At 67.5% G+C, this 19,282-nt stretch overlaps 2 protein-coding genes and 1 long non-coding RNA gene across 4 annotated transcripts; 1 reads left to right on the top strand and 2 right to left on the bottom strand.

Moving 5' to 3' along the window:
* Positions 1–212: 212 nt before the first annotated feature.
* LOC131518006 (inverted formin-2-like) lies at positions 213–11,163 on the bottom strand (the record flags this gene model as incomplete). Its single annotated transcript, XM_058740597.1, has 15 exons — positions 213–1,200; positions 4,487–5,095; positions 5,474–5,635; positions 5,819–5,921; positions 6,004–6,168; positions 6,528–6,648; positions 7,278–7,348; positions 7,438–7,545; positions 7,616–7,686; positions 8,269–8,369; positions 8,701–8,786; positions 9,150–9,252; positions 9,683–9,744; positions 9,822–9,967; positions 10,512–11,163. Coding segments are annotated over 15 exons (2,589 nt in total), but the record flags the coding sequence as incomplete, so codon positions are not given.
* Positions 11,098–17,516, bottom strand: LOC131517825 (inverted formin-2-like). Of its 2 annotated transcripts, XM_058740464.1 has the most exons (8): positions 17,292–17,513; positions 15,260–15,659; positions 13,599–13,714; positions 13,371–13,530; positions 13,045–13,078; positions 12,317–12,458; positions 11,469–11,618; positions 11,098–11,269 (listed from the first exon to the last, which is right to left on the bottom strand). In XM_058740464.1, the coding sequence occupies exons 1-8, from the start codon at positions 17,376–17,378 to the stop codon at positions 11,243–11,245; spliced, it is 1,116 nt and encodes a 371-aa protein (XP_058596447.1). In that variant the 5' UTR covers positions 17,379–17,513; the 3' UTR covers positions 11,098–11,242. The 2 variants fall into 2 exon arrangements, with proteins under 2 accessions (XP_058596447.1, XP_058596448.1); XM_058740465.1 differs by lacking the exons at positions 11,098–11,269; positions 11,469–11,618; positions 12,317–12,458 and having other exon boundaries at positions 13,041–13,078; positions 17,292–17,516.
* LOC131517826 (uncharacterized) lies at positions 15,602–19,038 on the top strand. Its single transcript, XR_009264862.1, has 2 exons — positions 15,602–16,711; positions 18,062–19,038. It is a non-coding gene; the product is annotated as an uncharacterized LOC131517826 (long non-coding RNA).
* The last annotated feature ends 244 nt before the right edge of the window (positions 19,039–19,282 follow it).

The raw sequence follows: 19,282 nt of genomic DNA, 5'->3' as shown, positions 1-19,282 counted from the left end.
GTGTCCATGAATTCTGCCCCCAAGAGCCCTACTCGCCTCACCCGCCCTCAGTGGTGTTTACCGTCTGCTCGGGCCACTCTGGGTGCCCTGTGGGCGCCGGCCCGCCCGCCCCCCCCTCCCCCCAGCGCATCACAGCTGCTGGAGGGCAGACCCCTCCAGGCACCGTCCAGCCCCTGCACGTTCGCCCGCAGCTTCTTGAAACCACGTGGCCCTCGATGGGCTGGCTCTGCTCTTTATTGTTTATTGGTCTGAGGCTCTCCAGATGCCAGCCTGGGTGGCAGGGCACACCTGGGGCGGGCGTGGGGGCGCGGGCAGGCTGGCCCTCCCGGGGTGGGCCCTGGTCTCCTCTCGGCCGGCGGGGGGGCGTGCCTGACCCCGCCGGAGGGCGTGCCCGACCCCGCCGGAGGCAGCCGCGGCTGCAGGCTGGGTCACTCTGTCGACAGGGTGGCGAGGGCTTGGCGGGGGCGGCGAGAACAGATGCCCTCCCGCCCCCAGGGCTGGGCGTGCCCGGTGTGGATCCTGTCTGCCGAGTAGGGGCACCGTGGCGTATCTGTGGCAATGCTGGCCAGCCTGCCCCTACCCAAGGCCCCAGGGTCCTCCCACCCACCTGTACCCAACTCAGCTACCGCAGGACAGCAGGAATGCATGAACAACCCTATTTCGGTGAAAAACCACTCTCTGCTCCGGCCTGGCGAAGCAGGTTGGGGGGCGGAGCGGGGAGCGGGGGACTGAGGCTCGGTAAGGAGGCAGCGGGCGGGGGCGGGGGCTCCCACGGCTCTGCAGGGAGAGGTCCGCCAGGGCCTGTCTCCAGAAGCATCTGGGCACCAGGTGGCCGGAGGGCAGGGCGCAAGCTTCAAGGTGCCCTGGGGACACAGCCACTGCCCCTCACCCCTGCGGGCGGGTGCTGGGGAGCATGCGGGCGCCGGCGTGGGCATCGGCATTCGGCAAGCAGACCACGAGGGAGCCGGGGCGTGCAGGGGGCTGGGCTCTGGTGCCTGCTGGGGTCTCGGCCAGAACAGCCCCAGGAAGCTCCGGGAGGCCCACGGCCCCGGAGGGTAAGGCACAGAGTTTTGGTTTCCCAGGGGCCCAGTCCCAGCCTGGCCCCGGAGGAGCCCCGCTCAACCGCACGTCCGGCGGCCCACGGCTGTGTGGAGGCCGGCAGCGGGCACGCTCACTTGGCTTTGGGCTTACGGCCGAGGCCTGTGGGGGGCGAGAGGAAAGCATGATTAGGAGCAGACCTGCCGGGGACAGCGCCGAGGCACCTGCGTCGGGGTCCCCAGGCTCCTGCTGTCCCATCACCACTGCCCGGTGGGCCTACTGTCTCTGGGTCCGCTCTGACCCTGGGCCCTCGCTCCTGCACAGCAGGACTCTTCCGGGTGCAAGATGCTGGGATGCCCCCCAGCCAGCTGGCTCCTGCCCACCCGTCCAGGCCGGATCTGGGCCCGTAGCACACGGTCGGCCCTCACCGATCCCCGGCACCAGCAGTGTCCCTCCTGCTCCCTTACGCTGTCCCCACCTGGACAGTTCCTGCCACCTGCATGCCCCCCCAACTGGCCCTGCAAGGTCCCCGGCCCACTAAAGCCCTCTGGTCCAGGGGCCCTCTCGTGGCACCCTGCCCGACTCCCCTCCCCCCACCCCGGCCACACCAGAGCCAGGCCCGTCCCAGGCCCCCCGAGCGTCTGCAGCAGACTTGGGTTTGGGGAGCATGCTTGAGAAAGATGGGGCAGAAAGGTCGGAAGTCATTCAAAGTGGAGCGCCTGGGCGGCTCAGGAGTCCGACTGTTGATTTGGGCTCAGGTCATGATCTGTTATGACAGCTCAGAGCCTGCTTGGGATCCTCTCTCCCTCTCTCCCTCTGCTCCTCTCCCATGCACGCACGCGAGCGCTTTCTCTCTCTCTGGCTCAATAATAAACATTAAAAAAATAATCTCAAGAAAGGGGCGCGTGGGCGGCTCAGCCGGTTAAGGGCCCGACTTCAGCTCAGGTCACGCTCTGACAGCTCGTGGGTTCGAGCCCCGCACCGGGCTCTGTGCCGACAGCTCGGAGCCGGGCGCCTGCTTCGGATTCTGGGTCTCCCTCTCTCTCTGCCCCTCCCCCAGTCGCTCACGCTCTCTCTCTCTCTCTCTCAAAAATAAACATTAAAAAGTTAAAAAAAAAAATCTTAAGAAAAAAGTCATTCAGAGCATGGTTTCTATCCCAGCCCCACTGCGGGGTGCCAGGACACAGGGCCAGGGGCGGGGGGCGCCCAGGGCACCGCACAGCAGGGGTCTCTCAAAATCACCACCGTAACCAGGTAATTGATGTGAAGGTCACTGACCACAGGGCAAATGGCCCCGAGCTCTCCTGGGGTGCTGGGGGTCGGCGGGGGGACCCACGTCCCGTGTGCAGAATTCCTGCCCAGACACCATTGGGAACCAGGTGGGCTGGGGGCAAGGGGAAACACCTGGAGTGAAGGTGTCTTCCACAACCACAATCCCAGAGCCACACAAGACAGACCGAGGCTGGATGCCTGGTCCTGGGTAGGACCTCATTTCCAAAAAGTCCAAATAACTGTGAACAGTGTGACAGGCCTGCCTGGGGACACCTGCCTGGGGCTGCACAGGACAGACCCTGACTCGTCCTGGGGGGGTGGGGGGGTGGGGAGAAGAGCCTTGCTCTCAGGAGACCCCTGAGGTCAGGTTCAGGGGCCAAGCGTTTGAAAGTCTAGAACTTTCAAATTGTTTCATAAAGTTGAGAGCAATGCTCAAAGTTGGCAGCAAATGCTGATAACTTTGCTATTTTTTGCAAGATTTTGCCATTTCGGGGTGAAGGGTGGGCGGTGTTCATTATGATCTTGCAAACTTCCTGTCGGGTTGACGTTTTTGCAAATAAAATCTCGAGCCGATGAGGAGGCTGGGATTCCTGCCTCCTGTCCCCGCCCCCCCCCCCCCCCCCCCCCCCGGGGACGGGGGGACCTGTGGAGGGCTGTGTGGCAGCAGAAGGAGCACCCTGGCCTTTCACTGGGCAGTGGGCACATGTGGCCGCAGGCCCCCAACCCACGGACCACACGGCCCACTTGTCCCCTACACCTGGGGCCGGCAGCGGGGGTGGACCCGGCTCATAAAGGACACGCCAGCCCAGCTCAGAAAGTAACCTTGGGAGGAGACAGGCGGAAGGCTGTCCCCGACAGTGAGGATAAACCGTAAAGACGGGAGCCCCTGACTTCACTCCTGCCCTTGCTTCCTCTGGGCGCCAGCTGAGGCCTAAGCCCCGGAGCCGGGAGCCGAGCCGGCCCCAGCAAGGCTGCAGGTGTGGGGAGAACCAGACGGCCCCCCCCGCCCCCCATCGTGGCACACAAGATCGGCACCCACTGACACAGTCCAGAGCGCAGCGGGGACCCCAGGCCTGTCCGTCTGCATCTGTGAGCCTGCTGGGCCACATCAGACACACGGACGGTCCTGCCCGTACCCGGGGGTCCTGGTGCTGTCGACCCAGGAGGTGCCTATCGACCCATTCATGGCCTCCAGGACCTGGCCAGGGAGGGGAGGCCCGCCCGCTCCCTGGAGAGGGCCCGTCACTCACTGCCCCCCAGGAGGACGTGTGGCCGGACCAGGGCCGGAGGAGGGCTGGGGTGTGCCCTGTGGAGGGTCTCACCCAGAGGCTGGGAGTCAGTAAACCCCATGGTCAGCTAGGCTGGTCGGGACAGGGACCCAGCGGCCCTGCTCCCCGGAGGGCACCCGACTTGGTCTCGTCCACCCCACCCTCTTGAGGCCCCTCTGCTGGGCGCACAGCTCTGAGGTCGCACCCGGCCGCGGCGGGGACACCAGCTAAGCGAGGCATGGCTCCCGCCCTTCCCGAGAGGGGGGGGCGAGGCGGAGGGCTGGCAGGTCCCACCACCAGTGGCAGAGGAGGCAGGGGGGGCTTGCTGTCAGGCCCGGGGTGGGGGGGCTGCAGGGAGCGGGTTAGCGTCCAGGAGCGGCAGGGCCCAGGCCCCGCCTCTGCTCACCGTTAGTGCAGGCACCAGGCGGGGTACGTACCTCACTGAATCACACAGAGTCTTTTTGTTTTATTATCGTCAGAGTCAGGGGCAACCTCTGCTTCCAAATAAGAGAAATGCACTCAACGGCTTATTCCTGACCCACCCTGAGCTGGGAGCTGGACGCCGAGCCAAACACGGCCGGGCCTCAGGCGGCCCCTGGCTGACGGCCCCACCTGCCACTCCCTGCCTGAGGTCGCGAGAAGTGGTTGCCAGTGGGCCAGGGGCACGGCCACTCGGCAGCGGCCCCACAGTCGCCCTTCCCACCCGCGGAAGGGGGGGCCGTGGGGACGCTCGGCGGGGGGGCGGGGGAAGAGGGCCACTCGCCCGCTGCAGAGAGAGACTCAGGGGTCTGGCGTGGGACGGATGAGCTCTGACCCCATGCCAGTGCCCCCAGGCCCTGTGTGACCTGCCCGCCCAGGTGCCCTGCTTCCGGGGCACAAAGGATGATGGGAGGGGAGCCCCAAGTTACCTTCCTGGTTCCTTGAGGGGCGCTTCTTCCTTCGCCTGCCCGTCCCCTTCGAGGCTCGCTCCCGGGTCCCGGGGAGGGTGCCAGACCCTGAGGAATCCATCGCCGCGTCCTCCGAGAAGGATCTGTCCAAGGACGTGTCCAGTGCAGAATCCGGGGCTGTGTCCTCCTGGTCCCCGTCCCCGTCCCCAGCCACGCCGGGGCCTGTGGCACCGTGGCCACGCGTGCCTGTAGCCTCCGGCCTGTGGACGGTGCTGTCGGCCTCGGCCAGGCAGGCGTCCCGAGGGCCTGCGGGGTCTTCAGCATCTTGGCTCGACCCCGTGGCCCCAGGGGGCTTGTCACCAGAGAGCCTGAGAGGCTTTAGGGCCTGAGCCCCTCCCAGCACCACCGGCCAGGCCCCCGCAGAGGGCTGGGGGGCCTGGGGGGCCTCTGCGGCCAGGAAATCGCTGGCGTCGGTGTACCAGGAAGAACGCCTCTCCAGGGGCCCGGGCCCCTCCTCCTCCGATGGCTCAGCAGTGGGCTGCGGGCCGGGGGCCGTGGCATCCGCGCGGTCCCTGCCGTGGGGCCCAGAGGTGGGGTGGCTGGTGTCTCCTGCAGGGTCTCTGGTGGCCACTGTGGACACAGGACAGGGCAGCTGAGGGTGGGGCCCAACTCCCAGGCCAGCCCGACGGCGCCCCCACTTAGGGGGTGCTGGAGCGGGGGGCCTCCCTCCGTATCTGCTTCTACTGGAACGTCCCCGCCCCCCTGCACCCCTGAGCCCCAGGGACAGATGTCAAAGGCCTGCTGGCCCATCTCTCCCGCCCGCCCGGGGGCTGTCACACCCTCGGGGAGCTCTCTGTCGTGGCAGAGACACCCCAGCACCAGAAGGGTGAGCCGCTCCTCTGGCCCCACCTCCCACGGCAAGGGAGATGAGGGCTTCCTGGAGGAGGGGAGGCTCCGGGCAGCGAGGAGGGCGGGAAATGGCGATGAGGAGGTGGGAGAGGGTCTCACCAGGCGCCTTGTCCCTCAGGGGGTCTCCGGCAGCCGCCTTGCTGCCTCCCTCCGCGTCCCCTCGGCCACGGGCCGTCTTGCGCAGCTGGAAACCCTTCCTGATGTCAGCCAGCAGGGCATCGATGACACACACGTCCTCCTGCTTCCCGACTCCCCTCCTGACTGAGAAGCCCCAGGGACCCTCAGAGACGCGGCTTGTGGGGCCCCCCCGAGCCCGCCCCGGGGACCCGGAGCCTGGAGGCGTGGGAGGTGCCGCCGGGTCTCCAGGGCAGGGAGGAGCGTGGGCCAGATGCAGGCGCGGCCCCGCGGGGGCTCCCCGGGCCCCCGGCCGGCGCCTGGCCTCACCGGGCTTCCCGTCCTCGCCCCGCGGCCCGCACGCCTCCTCCTCGGCCAGCTGCTGCTTCCTCCTCTCCGCCTTCGCCGCCTGCTCCTTCCGGTCCTGGTTGTCCTGCGCGGGACCCACACGGAGCCCGTGACCCCAGCCCCCGGCAGCCGTCCCACCTGAGGCCCGCAAGGGGCTGTGGGCCCACCTTCAGGGCGCGGAGGAAGAGGTTCCGGAAGGTCTTCATGGTGCCGAACGTGTCTTCCAGGGAGAGCTGCTGAGCATCCTCACACAGGTAGCTGGCCAGCTGCAGCTTCTTCTGCTCGATGGCCTGGAACACCTCGTCCAGCGCCCGGGAGGCCTCGATGCTGGCCTGGGGGCGTGGGCGCACGGTCACGGCCCTGGGAGGACCCCTGGGGGGGGGGGCGGGCACCTGCCGTCACAGGGACACAGCCCGGGAGGGTGATGGCCGCCGGCACACGGGCCCCCACAGGCAGTGGTCTCTCAGTGGGACCAGACAACTGGGTACCGCGGCCCCCGGGGAAAGGAGCTGCCTCGGGACCAGGGACAGCAGCGCCGCCCTGCCACGGGGCCCCTCGCCCTGGCCCCGTCCTCCCCCACACTCACCCGGCCCTGCCCGCTCCACCCTCCCGGACTGACTGGCCCACTGGCTGGAGGGGCCCGCCCCTGGACACCACCGGGCCACTGCTCCCCGAGCCCAGCCCCGCTCGCCTGGAGGCGCTGGGCGTACTGCTCCTGCACCTCAGGGATGCAGGAGGACACCTTCCTCTCCATTTCCAGAAGCTTCTTCAGGTTGGTGCTGGACTCCGAGCGGATGAGCTCAAGGTTGATCCTGAAAAGTACGCGAGAGTGCGCTGGGGTCAGGTGACAGCGGAGGTCCAGTCTCGTGGAGTCGGTGGGGGCCTCACCCTGCACGCCCGCGGGGTCACTGGGGGCCCTCACCACGTACGCCCACAGGCTTCTGGAAGCACGTCAGGGCTCTGGGAAGGGCCAAGCGGTGCTGGGGGGATGTGTCAGGACAGCGACCCCAAAGCCTCGGCCCATCCTCCTAGGGTGACCCTCCGAGAAAGGTTCTGCAGCTCTGGGACCTGATGACCTCCCATAGCAGCGTGTGCCTGGTGTTGGAAGGCCCGGGCCACGCTCCCCAGGGCTGCCCCTCTGGGCCGAGTGACCCACGTGGATGCAGCCCCACTTCCCCGGGCCTCGGTTTTTGCCATCTGTGCAACGGGCCTTGCTCACGGGCTGCTGTGAGGGTCAACCTTATGAAGGGTGGTGTCGCACTAGCCCCTGGTATGCCCACGACCAGGTCACTCCCTCCCTTTCGTGGCCTCAGCTTCCTCCCGTAAATCATCTGGGGACAGGCCATCAGGCCATGATGGGCCCGGCCTGGTCCGGCCGCCTCACTGGTCAGGACCAGGGGTGGGGGTCCCGGCGTGGGCGAGGCGGGTGGGGGGCACGTACCCCGCTGCCTGGGAGGGCCGCTCCAGGTCCCTCGGAAGCTGCAGGAGGTCTGGGTGGTTTTTCTCCACCTCCTGCAACAGAACGTGTCCGGTGAGCGCCGCCGTGGCCCCGCCCGGGCCCCGGGGATGCCCGGGCCCCAGGGGCCGCCCCGCGGGCACACCTCCAGCACGTGGTGCAGCAGCGTCACGCGGCTCTGCTGGGACTTGGTCTCCGTGAGCTTCAGCAGCGTGCTGATCTTGAAGCCGTCGGCGTCCCCCGTGTGGCTGCCCTACGGGGGTGGGGAGTGAGTGTCCTGCCTCCTGGGGCTGGGGGTGCGGCCGGGGGCGCGGCGCACTTACATAGTTGAGGAAGTTTCCTATCTTCAGGATCAGCTGGCAGAAGACGGGCAGCTGGTGGCTGGTGAGCAGGCCTGCGGGAGAGCGCCAGGGCAGAGGGAGGGGCGGGTGCTGCGAGGCGTCTGAGGCTGCGGCGTGGGGGGCAGCACCCCTCGGTCCCCTCCCCCACGCTCCCTCCCGGGCTGCAGTCCCAGCGCGGACGGCCTCCGGGGCTCGGGGAGCAGGTCTGCCAGCGTTGACGCTCACTGAACCCTCACGACCCTGGGGCAGATGACCCCTGCCCCCTTCTGTGGATGAGGGTGCTGAGAGGAACCTTCTAGAAGGTTGTAGCTGTGACCTCCCTGGTTCTCGGCTAACTGTCCCTTGGGGCGTCGGGGAGGGTGGCCCTTCTGGCCCCGTGGCCAAGAAGGGAGTGGGGGGCCACCGCACGTGTCTCTGCCCTGTGGCTGTGGTGCATTCCTGCTGATCCCTCATCTGGAGAACGCGGCGAGTCTCTGCACACGTGTGTGCCTCTGCACGTGTGCGTGCGAGTATACATAAACACATACGTGTGTACCCGCAAACGCACGCGCGCCTGTGTCTGTGCGCACGACTGCGTGCGTCTCTGGCAGGCGACCGCTCCCTCTCCTGGTGCCGAGCGCCCCGCCCCCACTCACTGTCGCAGGCGGCCAGCACCAGCTGGGCCTTGGGCTGCACCACGTCCAGCACGACGGCCGTGCCCTCACACAGCAACATGCACTCCACCCGCAGCTGGTAGCTGGGGACAGAGCGGGAGGTCAGGGGCGGGGCCCCCCACCTGCGGGTGGGCAGCGGCCGGGGGGCTGAGGCACAGAGCTCGGGGAGGGGTCCCACGGCCTGGCGCTCCAACACGCGCTCCTGGGCCTCAGCAGGACTGGGGCAGGGCCCAGAGATGGCACTTTGGACCAGCTCTGCTGCACCGGAGGGCGGCCGCCTCCCTGCGGCGGCACCCCTGGCTCTCGGAGCGGGTGGCTGCACGAGTGACCCGTGCGGCGCTCCTCGCGGAGTCCTGCGGGAACGGCCTGCACAGCCCCTCTCCCCTCCCCCCTCCCCCTCCCCCACTCGCTCACCAGGGAATGCCCAGCAGGAGGAGGTAGAACTGGTCGGCGTTGGCCAGCTTGGTCCGATCCTCCGAGAATGAGCGCAGGTTTTCAACCTGCAGACAGGAGACCACGCCTGGGGTTCCGGATCCCGTCCCTCCCAGGAAGCCCCCTGCCCTGCCTGCACCTGTGTGGACCGGCTCACCGGGCCCGCTCACGCCGGCGCCCCTCCCATCCGGCACACTCCGCGAGCCGGGAGCCCTCCCCCCCCCACCCCCCCCCCCCCGTGCTGCCCCCTCCCCCCGCCCCCGGCAGGACTAGCAAGTCTCTTTCCCTGACTCACCTCGTGCTTCTCAGGGAGGAGCTTGAGGAGTTGCTTGACTCCCCCCCTCCCCCCCCTCCCCCCCCCCCCCCCCCCCCCCGTGCTGCCCCCTCACCCCGCCCCCCGCAGGACTAGCAAGTCTCTTTCCCTGACTCACCTCGTGCTTCTCAGGGAGGAGCTTGAGGAGTTGCTTGAGGACCTCCACGTCAAATTTCGTGGTGTCCCCAGCCCGGATCATGGCAGTGACGTCCTCGTTGGAGCTGCAGGTGAGAGGGGGTGGTTGGGATGGGAGGAGAGGGGCCTCATGTGGGCTCCTGGGGACCCTGCCGGTCGGGGACTGCCCTCGGCCTGTGACATCTCTGCTGGTCACACCCGGGGCACAGAGAGGGCAAACCACCTGCCTCAGCTGCACAGTAAGGAGGCCTGGGGCCGACTACCACACTCCTTGTCTGCCAGAGCACCCTCCGCCTCCCCCTTCCAGGGGGCTGCTCACGACACCCGCCGTCTGGCTCAGGCACCCCAGGGAGCTCCGTAGCCGGAGCCACCAGAGGGGTTCCCCGCGGATGTCTGGGTCTCAAGGACGGAACGTGCAGTTCCCGGAGCGGCCTGCAGAGGGCGCCGCAGAGCCCAGCGGGAGGTGCGGGCGAGGGGGCGGGGCAGGGGCGAGGCCGTGACGCCTGTGCCGCTCACCATCGAAACTGCTTCAGGAAGATGTTGAGGTTCAGGCTCTTCTTGGAGTCCAGGAAAGTGATCTGGAAAACACCCCCGCCCTGGTGTTGGTGCCCGGGGAGCAGCAGAGGCCCCTGGCTGAGCCCCAGCCCGGCCCCACCTCCTTGGGCTCCTTCCTGGCCGGGGCTGCCACTTGCTCCTTGGGCTTGGCCTCGGGGAAGCAGAAGAGCCGCTCGATGCTGGAGAAGTCCGGCTCCACGACCTCGGCCCCCAGGCTGCTCAGCGAGGCCCACATGGAACTGTGCTCTGTGGACGAGGGGCCTCCGGTAGGGTTCGCGCCCACCCACCCAGCGGCTTGACGGACGGAGGGGGAGGGGAGGGGCGGGGAGGGGAGGCCCCCCCCCCCCCCACCGCCCCGTTGCTGTCACACCGTATGCATGCGGACGCATACGTGCCCGTAACCCGGCTGGCAGGAGGCCCCGGCCTTGACCTTCTCTGGGCATTGGCACCCAGGGGCCTGGGCGCTGTGGGGCTGTGGCACTGCAGCCACCCGTCGGCTTGCGAGGGTGCGCGTGGGAAGAGGGGCCCTTCACAGGTGGCCTGTGACCCGTTCCCGCCCCAGCCCGCCCAGATCTCCCAGGAGCTGAGTCCGGAGCAGAGATCAAATGGCCCTGGGCCCACCCTTGGAGGGGGGGGGGCGGGGGAGACACAGGGGCCCAGGTGTGAGCACATATACTGCCGGTCGGTATCGCGGGCCAGCAGGGCCCGGCACCCCCGCTCGGGCAGGAAGCCACTCACGGAGCCCGGGGGCCCCCGCCTCGCGCCACATCGGAGCCGGGCGGGGGCTCACCTTGGGCCACGTTGGACGGCAGCTTCTGCCAGTTGAGTTTCTTCATGCGCACAGTGGGGGCGTGCACGCACCGGTGGCCTGGGACCCAGGCGGAGGAGCCAAGGCTGGGGCCCACGTGGGCCACGATGCCCTCCTCCACGCCACCCGCCGCAGAGGGGCCAGAGGCACCCGGCGGGGGTGGGGGCGGAGGGGGGCCCCCGTCCAGGCCAGGCGGCGGGGGTGGCGGCGGGCACCCGGTGCCCGGGAGCGGTGGAGGTGGAGGAGGTAAGGCCCCGCCAGAGACAGGCAGGGGGGGTGGTGGAGGGGGCGGGGGGGGTGGGGCCCCCAGGCCTGGCAGTGGGGGAGGGGGGGGGAGGAGGAGGGGGCCCGGCGGTGGAGCCAGGGAGCGGGGGTGCAGGTGGGGGCGCTGGGGCTCCCAGGCCTGGCAGTGGGGGAGGGGGGGGAGGAGGAGGTGGGGGGGGGCGGGGGAGGGGGCCCCGTGGTGGGACCAGGGAGTGGAGGTGCAGGTGGGGGGGCTGGGGCCTTCAGCTGTGGAGCAGCCAGGTCCCCGACAGCGTGCAGGCTGCTGAGGTCCGCCTCGGGCCTCGGGCTCCCCACCCCCGCCTGGGGGGCGCCGCTGTTTTGGGGCACGCTGCCCCTCCGACCCTGGCCTAGGTCAGCCTGGACACTCTTGTGGGCCTTGGTCAGGGTGCTGGGGCGTGGCCGCCCCTTGACGGACAGAAGCCGCTCCATCATCTCCTCCAGGGTGCATTCCCGGACTGGGGAGGGGGTGCCGGGGTCAGGGCCGAGGGCCAGAGGAGGTGGGTAGGGGGAGGCGGGACAGGCGTGGCCACTGCCCTCAGGCAGGGGGCGGCTACCCTCCGGCAGTGGTCTGAGACCCTGCTGGCCGTGCATCGGGCGAGGGGTCAGGGCGGGAGGTGGGCGAGGGCTGTGGGCACCGTGCCCGCTGGGCCCCACCTGCTCACCGTCACTGGCCAGGAGCACGGCCCGGTTCACCAGGTTCTCCAGAGCCTCCCAGAGCAGCTGGCTGGAGGGCAGGGTGGGCTCCAGGTACAGCAGGCCCTGCAGCACGGACAGCAGCTGGGCAGACGCCGGGGAGCAGCTCACCTGGGGGGCAGGGGGGGGGGGGGCGGAGGCTGGGTCAGCGGGAGCACCTCAGCTTGCCGGGAACGTCCACCCCATCAGCACTCTACGGCTTGCAGGGCCCGGGTGATGAGCTGGGTTCACGGTTGGTTCCCTGACCGTCGCACCGGTGACATTTGGGGTGAGGCCGCTCTCCGTGCGGGGGCTTCCTTGTGCATTGTGGGATTCTGGTCCCGGCCCCCGTGAAGCCAATAGTGCCCTCTGCCCCACTGTGGCAACCCTCATGTCTCTGGATGTTTCTGGATGCCCCCTGGGGATGCTCGCGCCTGGATGAGAGCCACGGGTTCTTTGAAGGACAGAAGGTCCCAGACAGGGAGGGCCTGAGCTGGACCAGAGATCAGCCTCCTGGCCTCTCGCTGGTCCTGGGGCCCCTCAGGCCATTTGGCGGTAGCCAGCGAGCTGGGGCCCAGGACAGTCCAGCTCCCTCTGGGCAGCCCAGACCTTTGTGATGCTGTCCTCCTGGGTCCTGGGGCCCTGGCTCTGTGCCTATGACAGCCCGGACCTACCGCCAGGCGCCAGGCTCTCCCCTCTCCAGCCCCCTGACCCCTCACTGCTCCCTCGCATCTCCACATCTGGCCCACGGCTCCGCTGGGGGTGGGGCCTACCAGGGCTGGGAAGGCAGCCGTGTCCGAGCCCCAGGCCACAGTCCCGGGGGTCGTCACCTTGTGGAACACAGAAGTGAAGACTTCCTGATGGTTGTTCATGTCGACGCCGCCGCAGATGCGCAGAAGCTCCTCCGCATCCTCGGCCTTAGCCTCCTCGAAGGCCTCCAACTGGATCAGCAGGTCGGCGTCCTCCAGATCCCTGGGGCGAGGGGGCTGGATGGGCTGAGGCCGCTGCCCCCCACCCCCCAGCCTCCCCCGACCCTGGACAGACGCACGGACGACCCTCAGCGTGGCCCACGCTTCGCATGTGGCCAAACCTCAGCCTGGGGCCAGCTCAGCAGCAGAGCCACAGGCCCAGGCTCCTCCCCCTGGCTCCCCACTCCCCAGCTGGCATCCCCGGGGCTGGGGTCCCACCCAGGAGAGTGGTCCTGAGAAGGCCCAGGATGGGGGTTCTCTGCTACGTGGATTCCCCGGCACCCAAATAAGTTTGAATTTCAGATAAACGACCAGTGACCTTTGGCATAAGTATATCCTATACGACATCTGGGATATACTTACACGGAAGGAGCCCTCCTATTCAGCTAGGGGTCCTGCACTGCATGAGGCAACCCTAGCCTCCAGGGGCAGCTCCAAGGCCCCAGGCAGGGAGACCCCGCAGCGTGGCACACTGCGTTGTCAACCGGCCTGGGTCCAGCGGCAGAAGCCCTCTCCTGCCCCTCTGGAGGTGCTATGTGGGGCCCAGGGGAAGGCGAGCCTGGCTTTGGGGGACGGTGCAGGGGACTCACCGCAGACGTGTCAGAATGTCCAGCAGCTGCAGCCCTGGGAAGGGACAGGAGGAGTCAGCAGGCCTCAGAGGCTGCTGATGCCTCTCCTCTGGTCTCCCCCTGGGCTTACTCCCACCCCCCGGAAGGTGGTGCCATTCCTAAGGCACCAGGAACACTCTGGAGGGACACGTGGTCGCACCCACTAAGGGGTCATCCCACAACTGGTAGGACCGGAGCTGGGGATGGGCGTCAACACCGAGAGGCCCCGAGTCCCCCGAGGGGGGCAGGTGGGGGCCGGCTTCCCAGAGCCTTCCTCTGGGGTCCTGGGGCGGGCTGCGGGCGGTTACCGGTGAACTCCCCGCGCAGCTGGGTGCGGGTGCGGAGGTCCTCGGGGCCCAGGATGATGGCATTGATCACACTGAGCAGGGTGACGACATAGGGCACGTTGTCGCTGTCCGAGAGCTCATTCATGATGACGCTGAAGCGGTACTGTTGGCTGCACACGGTCTGCAGGGCGGGCAGGGGTCAGCACGTGCCCCGGGCCCACCGAGGCCCCAGGGTCCCCCGAGGCTCACCTTGTAGTGGTCCAGGGCGTCCAGGGTCAGCATGTGGCCTTCGGGCGAGTAGATGCACAAGGCAGCCAGCAGCTCAAACACCTGCTTCTTGACCATCACGTTGGATGTGTCCAGAGCTGCCGAGGGGCGGGGGATTGTGGGGGAGTCTCAGCGGGGGCCCAGGACCCCAGGCCCGGCTCCCCCTCTCCCCTCCTGGCGGCTGGTCCCCACCTGGGCCTGAGCTGAACTCACACTCCCGCAGGTGGACACCAGAGGGCGCCCTGCACCGGCACACCGGCCACCTCCCGGGCTGGCCTCCCCAGGTGCCCAGACCCGCCTCCGGGACCGGAGAGGCAGACCCCGCAGGCACGGGCTCACAGGCGGGGGTCCACTTGGACTGGGCCTCAGTTCTGAGAGGGGTCCCTGTTGGATCTGCCGAGGGCCACGCTGGCACATGGCCCTGGGCCGAGCCCATGCTTCCATCAAACTCAGTACCGACTGTGCCTGACAGCCTGGGATGCCCCCTCGTCCTCATGGCCCCCTGCCTCCCACCTTATCCCCCGAGCTGGCACAGGGGGCACAGCCAAGCCCAGGCTGGGTAGGGCAGGAACGAGGTGGCCTGTGGCTTGTTCACCCACACGGGCACTGGCCCACCCCACGGGCCGACTCACCCGTCACTGGCCCCTCCTGGAGCCCCAAGCATCGTGGGGCCCGGGTGCTGCCATGGAGCAGCACAGCCTGGCAGGCAGGGGACACACAGTGATCCCTGCTCACTAAGGGCCACCTGAGGTTGCTCTCAAGGGTGGAAGACTAACCCTGGGCGCAGCCTTGGGAGACTTCCTGGAGGAGGGGAGCGGGAGTCAGAACTTAAGGAGTCAGGGGCGCCTGGGTGGCTCAAGTCGGTGAAGCGTCCGACTTCATCTCGGGTCATGATCTCGCGGTTCGTGGGTTCGAGCCCCGCGTCCGGCTCTGTGCTGACAGCTCAGAGCCCGGACGGAGCCTGCTTCAGATTCTGTGTCTCCCTCTGTCTCTGCCCCTCCCCCACCCATGCTCGCTCGCTCGCGCGCTCTCTCTCTCTCTCTCCCCGTCAAAAATAAATAAACATTAAAAAAAAAATAAAAAAAAGAACTTAAGGAATCAGCAGGCACACAAAGGCAGAGAGCAGCCTGAGCTGGAGGTGAAGCCCCACGTGGTTGGAGACGGCACAGAATGGGCAGGGGCAGGGGTGTGGGGGAAGGTGGAGGAAGAGGCCGTCGGCAAGGGCTGGGGTTCCGGCTAGGCTCAAAGGGCTCGGAGCCAGGTGGAAGGCAAGCGGGACTCCAGCCGCCAGGGCCCGGGCCTGGGTGGCGGGTGGTGGGAGTGGTGTAGGCAGAGCCCGGGGGAGAGGGTGGGGCCCCAACAAGCGCAGGGCTGGGCGGAAAGGCCGGGCAGGGTCACAGGACAGACCGGGCGACCAGGTGCGGCCGGCGGAGGACCAGGGCTCCAAGGTCACCTGGACGTCCGGGACCTGGGGCCGATGCGAACCCGGTTCCTCCCCCGGGAAGCCCTCCCTGCCTGCCCAGCCGAGTTCCCTCCTGTGACCCCAGCCCTCCCGCCGCCCTCCGGGGCCTGGAGCCCCACGCAGGGTTACTAAGGGGCTGGCTGTCTGTGCCGGCCCGGCCTCCCGGCAGCCCGCGACTCACCCCGGGAGAGCTGGCGCACGTAGGCCTGGTTGCTGAGGATGTACTCGATGCCCCGCTGCGAGTTCAGGACGGCGCGCACACAGCTGATGCAGGTGAGCTGCAGGAGGGCGTCGGCGATGCGGGCCACCCCGCGGCCGGACAGGCGCGCCAGGGCCTCGAGCAGCAGGTCCAGGCCGCTCTGCTCCAGGAACTGCACCATCCAGCCGCCGTCGCTGCTCTCCAGACGCTTGCGCAGCCCCGAGTAGTTGACCACGGACGGCATCTGCAGCAGCCGGATGCACAGCTCGGGGTCGGCGCTCTCCAGGTTGGCCTCCGTGGGGTCCGAGTCCTGGGCCCCCAGCTTCTCCTTCAGCGCCGCCCACTTGCGCTGCGCGCCCTCCTTCACCGACATCTTGCCGAACTGCAGGGCCGGAGGGAGGGGAGCGTGAGTCCTGAGCCCGACTCCGCGCCCCGGGTGCCCCACCGCTGGAGAGGCCAGGGCGGGTGCGGGCGGGGGTCCCCTGCCTCAGTATCCCCACCCGCCCGCCGGGTTTGCCCTGCGGGGGCGGAGGGGGGGGATGCTGCGGGCAGACCCTCGTCCCATCTGAGCTGCCACCACCCGCGGGCTTCCTCCGTGCCAGGCGCTCCCGGCCACAGTGGCGGGGCTGACAGCAGCGCCACCCCCCACCCCCCGCCCCGCCCACCCTGTCGAGGCGGCTACACCGGCAGGAATACCACTGACCCAGCGGTGATGATGGAACAAAAGTGGCGTCTCCGGGGCTCCCTTATCTTGTCCCGGGGCACTTCCCCTGCCCCGTGGACAGGGTCAGATAGGGACAGCGGGGCAATTCCAGGCCTCAGGCGTGTGCCGGGGAAGGGGCTGACTTGAGGGTCCTGCCCGGTGCTCCCCCAATCGCGGGCCCTCCCTGCGGGGAAGCAGCCGGCCAGGCCCTGGCTTCCGCGGCCCTGCGTTTGCCCACCAATGTGGACGGAGCACCGGATGTCCCCTCACACACACCTTTCCCCTAAAGAGGACGGGCTGTGCCTCCGCCCTCGCCACCCCCGGCAAGCCCCCCTCCTCCGGCCCCTCGGTGGTGACGCCGTCCCGGACGGCGGCCTCTGGGGACCGGCCTCAAAAGTCAGGGGCAGCCCAGGCTCTCCGCGACCATGTATGGCTCAGGTTTTATATTTAGAGCCTGAGAAGGACAGCACGGGGCTGCCGAGAGGGAGCCCGAGGACCAGAGCGCGGCAGTACCGTCACGCCTCGCGCCCGGGGATGCCACAGCCCTCCAGCCCCCCGCCGCGCCCACCTGACAGGACAGGAACGGGGGAGGCACCCAGAGAAGCACGGTCACATGCCCACCGCCCCCCCGTTGGAAAGGGCAGGGCTGAGTGAGACTGGACTCCAGTCCGAGGGGGGCTGGGAGAGGCTGGCCGTCCAGCCTGGCCTCGATCTCAGGGCTGCGGGACCTGGTAAGTCGGGGGGAGACCCCACGGACCATCTGAGGTCATATGTAGGAGATGCAGGCCAAGCAGGGTCGAGAGCCCAGGGGCCTGTCCCAGGCCTGGCTCCAGGCCCTCTGTGCTCACAGTGGTGCAGCTGGAGGCCTCCCGCCCCCTCTGCCTTGGTGACTCTTGGGTATTGTCCCTTGTGCTTCCCGAGCGCCCCCCCTCCCCCCACTGGCATGGCTGGCCTGGCCTTTCAGCAGCCCCTCCTGTTTGCAGTGGGTCCAGACCCCCACCGAGCCCCTTATCCTCCTGCCTGGCTGACTGCCCGACAGGCCCCTGGGGTCCCCCAGCGGGGGCGCCGGGGGGGTGAGGAACGGCTCTGGGCCCACCGGCCACTCGAGCCGTCTTGAGCCTCCTTTCCTCGCCTGAATTTCTGCATCAGCCTACTGGGGGCATCCTGAGAGGGAGTGGGTGCGGTGTCCTTGCAGGGGGGTGGCCGGGTGGCGGTCACCGTCCCCCAGGAGCCCTTACAGCCCTGTGACCGCACAGCCCACCTGCTCCCTCAAGCCCGGCCCTCTTACCCCCTCCCTCACCGTCCACTCACCCAGATGCGCAAGACCTTCCGGCTGCCTCTGCCCACCCATTCCAGGCCCTGCCGCGGGCCGCCCCTCACACTCTCCTGGCTTCTCATCCCTGCTGACCGCTGCCGGCTGTGGCTCTGGTCCCTCCTGGGCGGCCTCCTGGTGGCAGGGGAGGGGGCCGCTCCCACCACCACGAAGAGCACAGCAGAGGGGCCTTCGCACACGCTGCCACGCACCTCGGGTGCTGCTGCCTAAAGACGCAGCCGGGACTGACCCTGCCTTCCCCGCCCCCACCCCCGCCCCACTGGCCCAAGTCCCTGTTTCCCTGGCACAGGCTGAGTGGCTGGAACATGACCTCTCCCAGGCCAGGCCTCCAGCATCCTAAGTATCTTCCCCCGCCAAGAGCCCCAGGGGTCCCCAGATGCAGAAAACAGCCTCTCAGAGCCAGCCTGCGTGGCCCAGAGCGCCCCACCGGGCTCCTGGCGGCCACGGGCTCTCCACCCCAAGGGACCCCACCTGTGGGGGCTCCCTTGGCCTGTGGGGGTGGGGTGGGTGGGACCACAGCAGCAGGTGACCGGCCCATCCACCTGCCTGTCCACGAAGGATCCTAAGCTGTGTGCCCCGGAGCTGAGTTTCACAAGCTGGCCATGCCCCACGAGGCACCGGGCTGTGGCCCAGTATGGAGAGGGCGTCCAACTAGGAGAGTGAGCTCAGCTGTGGGTAGGGATGACTTTTCTCCCTCTGTGATGCCACCAGGCTGCCTGGCCTCATCCAGGGCCCACCCGCCCTTCAGGACCAGCTCCTGAATACACGGATGGACGGCGGCCAGACACCGGGACAGAACTCGGACCCACAAACTGCAGCCACAGCCCAGGAGGAAGCCCGCTGTCTCCACAGCAGACCTGCCGGAAGTCGGACCTCGATCTCTGACGCACAACCACCCTGGGACAGTGTCCCACATGGCCGGGGCTGGATGACGGCTTCCACAGTTTTTGTTGCCACGCCCACCTGAGGACCAACCAGAAAGCGGAGCGCACTCCCCAAGCGATCACGCGGGCTGTCCCACTTCCCCAGGCCCCCAGCCCCTCCCCCGGGTGCCCCTGAGCCCCCCTTTTTCCTACAACGAAGCTTTCTATACATAGAAAACACTTTCACATATTAACATATACATGCTACAGAGCCCATGTATGTACTACACGTATACATCGTATACACATAGATATTATACGTACTACATAGTGATAATTAACGCATGTATTCTATACTATGTACATAGGCTGCACATGTACGTTAATGCACATAATATTACACATGCACAGTAAGCATATATCGTGTAACGTGTATGTACTACGTGAATACCTCATATGTGTGCACATGATATTACGCATACATGGCAACAATTATATATAAGAAGTATAGATGTGGGGCGCCTGGCTGGCTCAGTCAGAGGAGCCTCTGACTCTTGATTTCAGTTAGGGTGGTGAGTTCGAGCTCCACATTGTGTGTAGAAATTACTTAAATAAATAATTTTAATAATAATAAATAATTATACAATAAAAATTTTAAATAAAATAATTTTTAAAAATGAATGCTTAAAAAATATCCACCGCACGCATACATTATACACGTACGTCCACACTAACAGCGAACATATATACATGGAACTAAAATACGAAGTGCTCCCACCCTCCCGCCTGCCTCGAGTCTGACAAACGCGAGTGGTGACCGACTCGCTGCCTGAAGCGGCTCAGAATAAACAGCTCTTTCCCATCCGGATGGCGGTTGAGCATTTCCGCCCCGAGCCCCAGAGGGATTCGGGAGGACAGCGAGGGGACCTGCGTGGGAGGCAGCATGCTGGGAGCCAGAAGCCAGGCTCCTGGGCTCGCTCGCTGGCTGGCTGTGTGCCGCGGGGAAGTCCCTCTGCCCCTCTGTTCTCCATCTGTACAGTGACGCTTGCTGCGGGGCTGCCAGGGGAGAAGCTGGACCTGGTGGGCAGGGCGAGCGCCCGGGAGCG

The sequence above is a fragment of the Neofelis nebulosa genome, chromosome 7 (genome assembly GCF_028018385.1).
Source record: "Neofelis nebulosa isolate mNeoNeb1 chromosome 7, mNeoNeb1.pri, whole genome shotgun sequence".
Taxonomy (NCBI): Eukaryota; Metazoa; Chordata; class Mammalia; order Carnivora; family Felidae; genus Neofelis; species Neofelis nebulosa.
This window is presented reverse-complemented; position numbering and strand designations above follow the sequence as displayed.

Coding starts and splice junctions, on each gene's coding strand:
- LOC131517825 (XM_058740464.1), bottom strand. CDS start 17,378: ATGAGAAGCCAGGAGAGTGTGAGGGGCGGCCCGCGGCAGGGCCTGGAA. Junction 15,660..17,291: donor GGAAGGTCTTGCGCATCTGG/GTGAGTGGACGG, acceptor CCGGCCCTGCAG/TTCGGCAAGATGTCGGTGAA. Junction 11,619..12,316: donor TCACTTCTGTGTTCCACAAG/GTGACGACCCCC, acceptor CCTGCCCCCCAG/GTGAGCTGCTCCCCGGCGTC.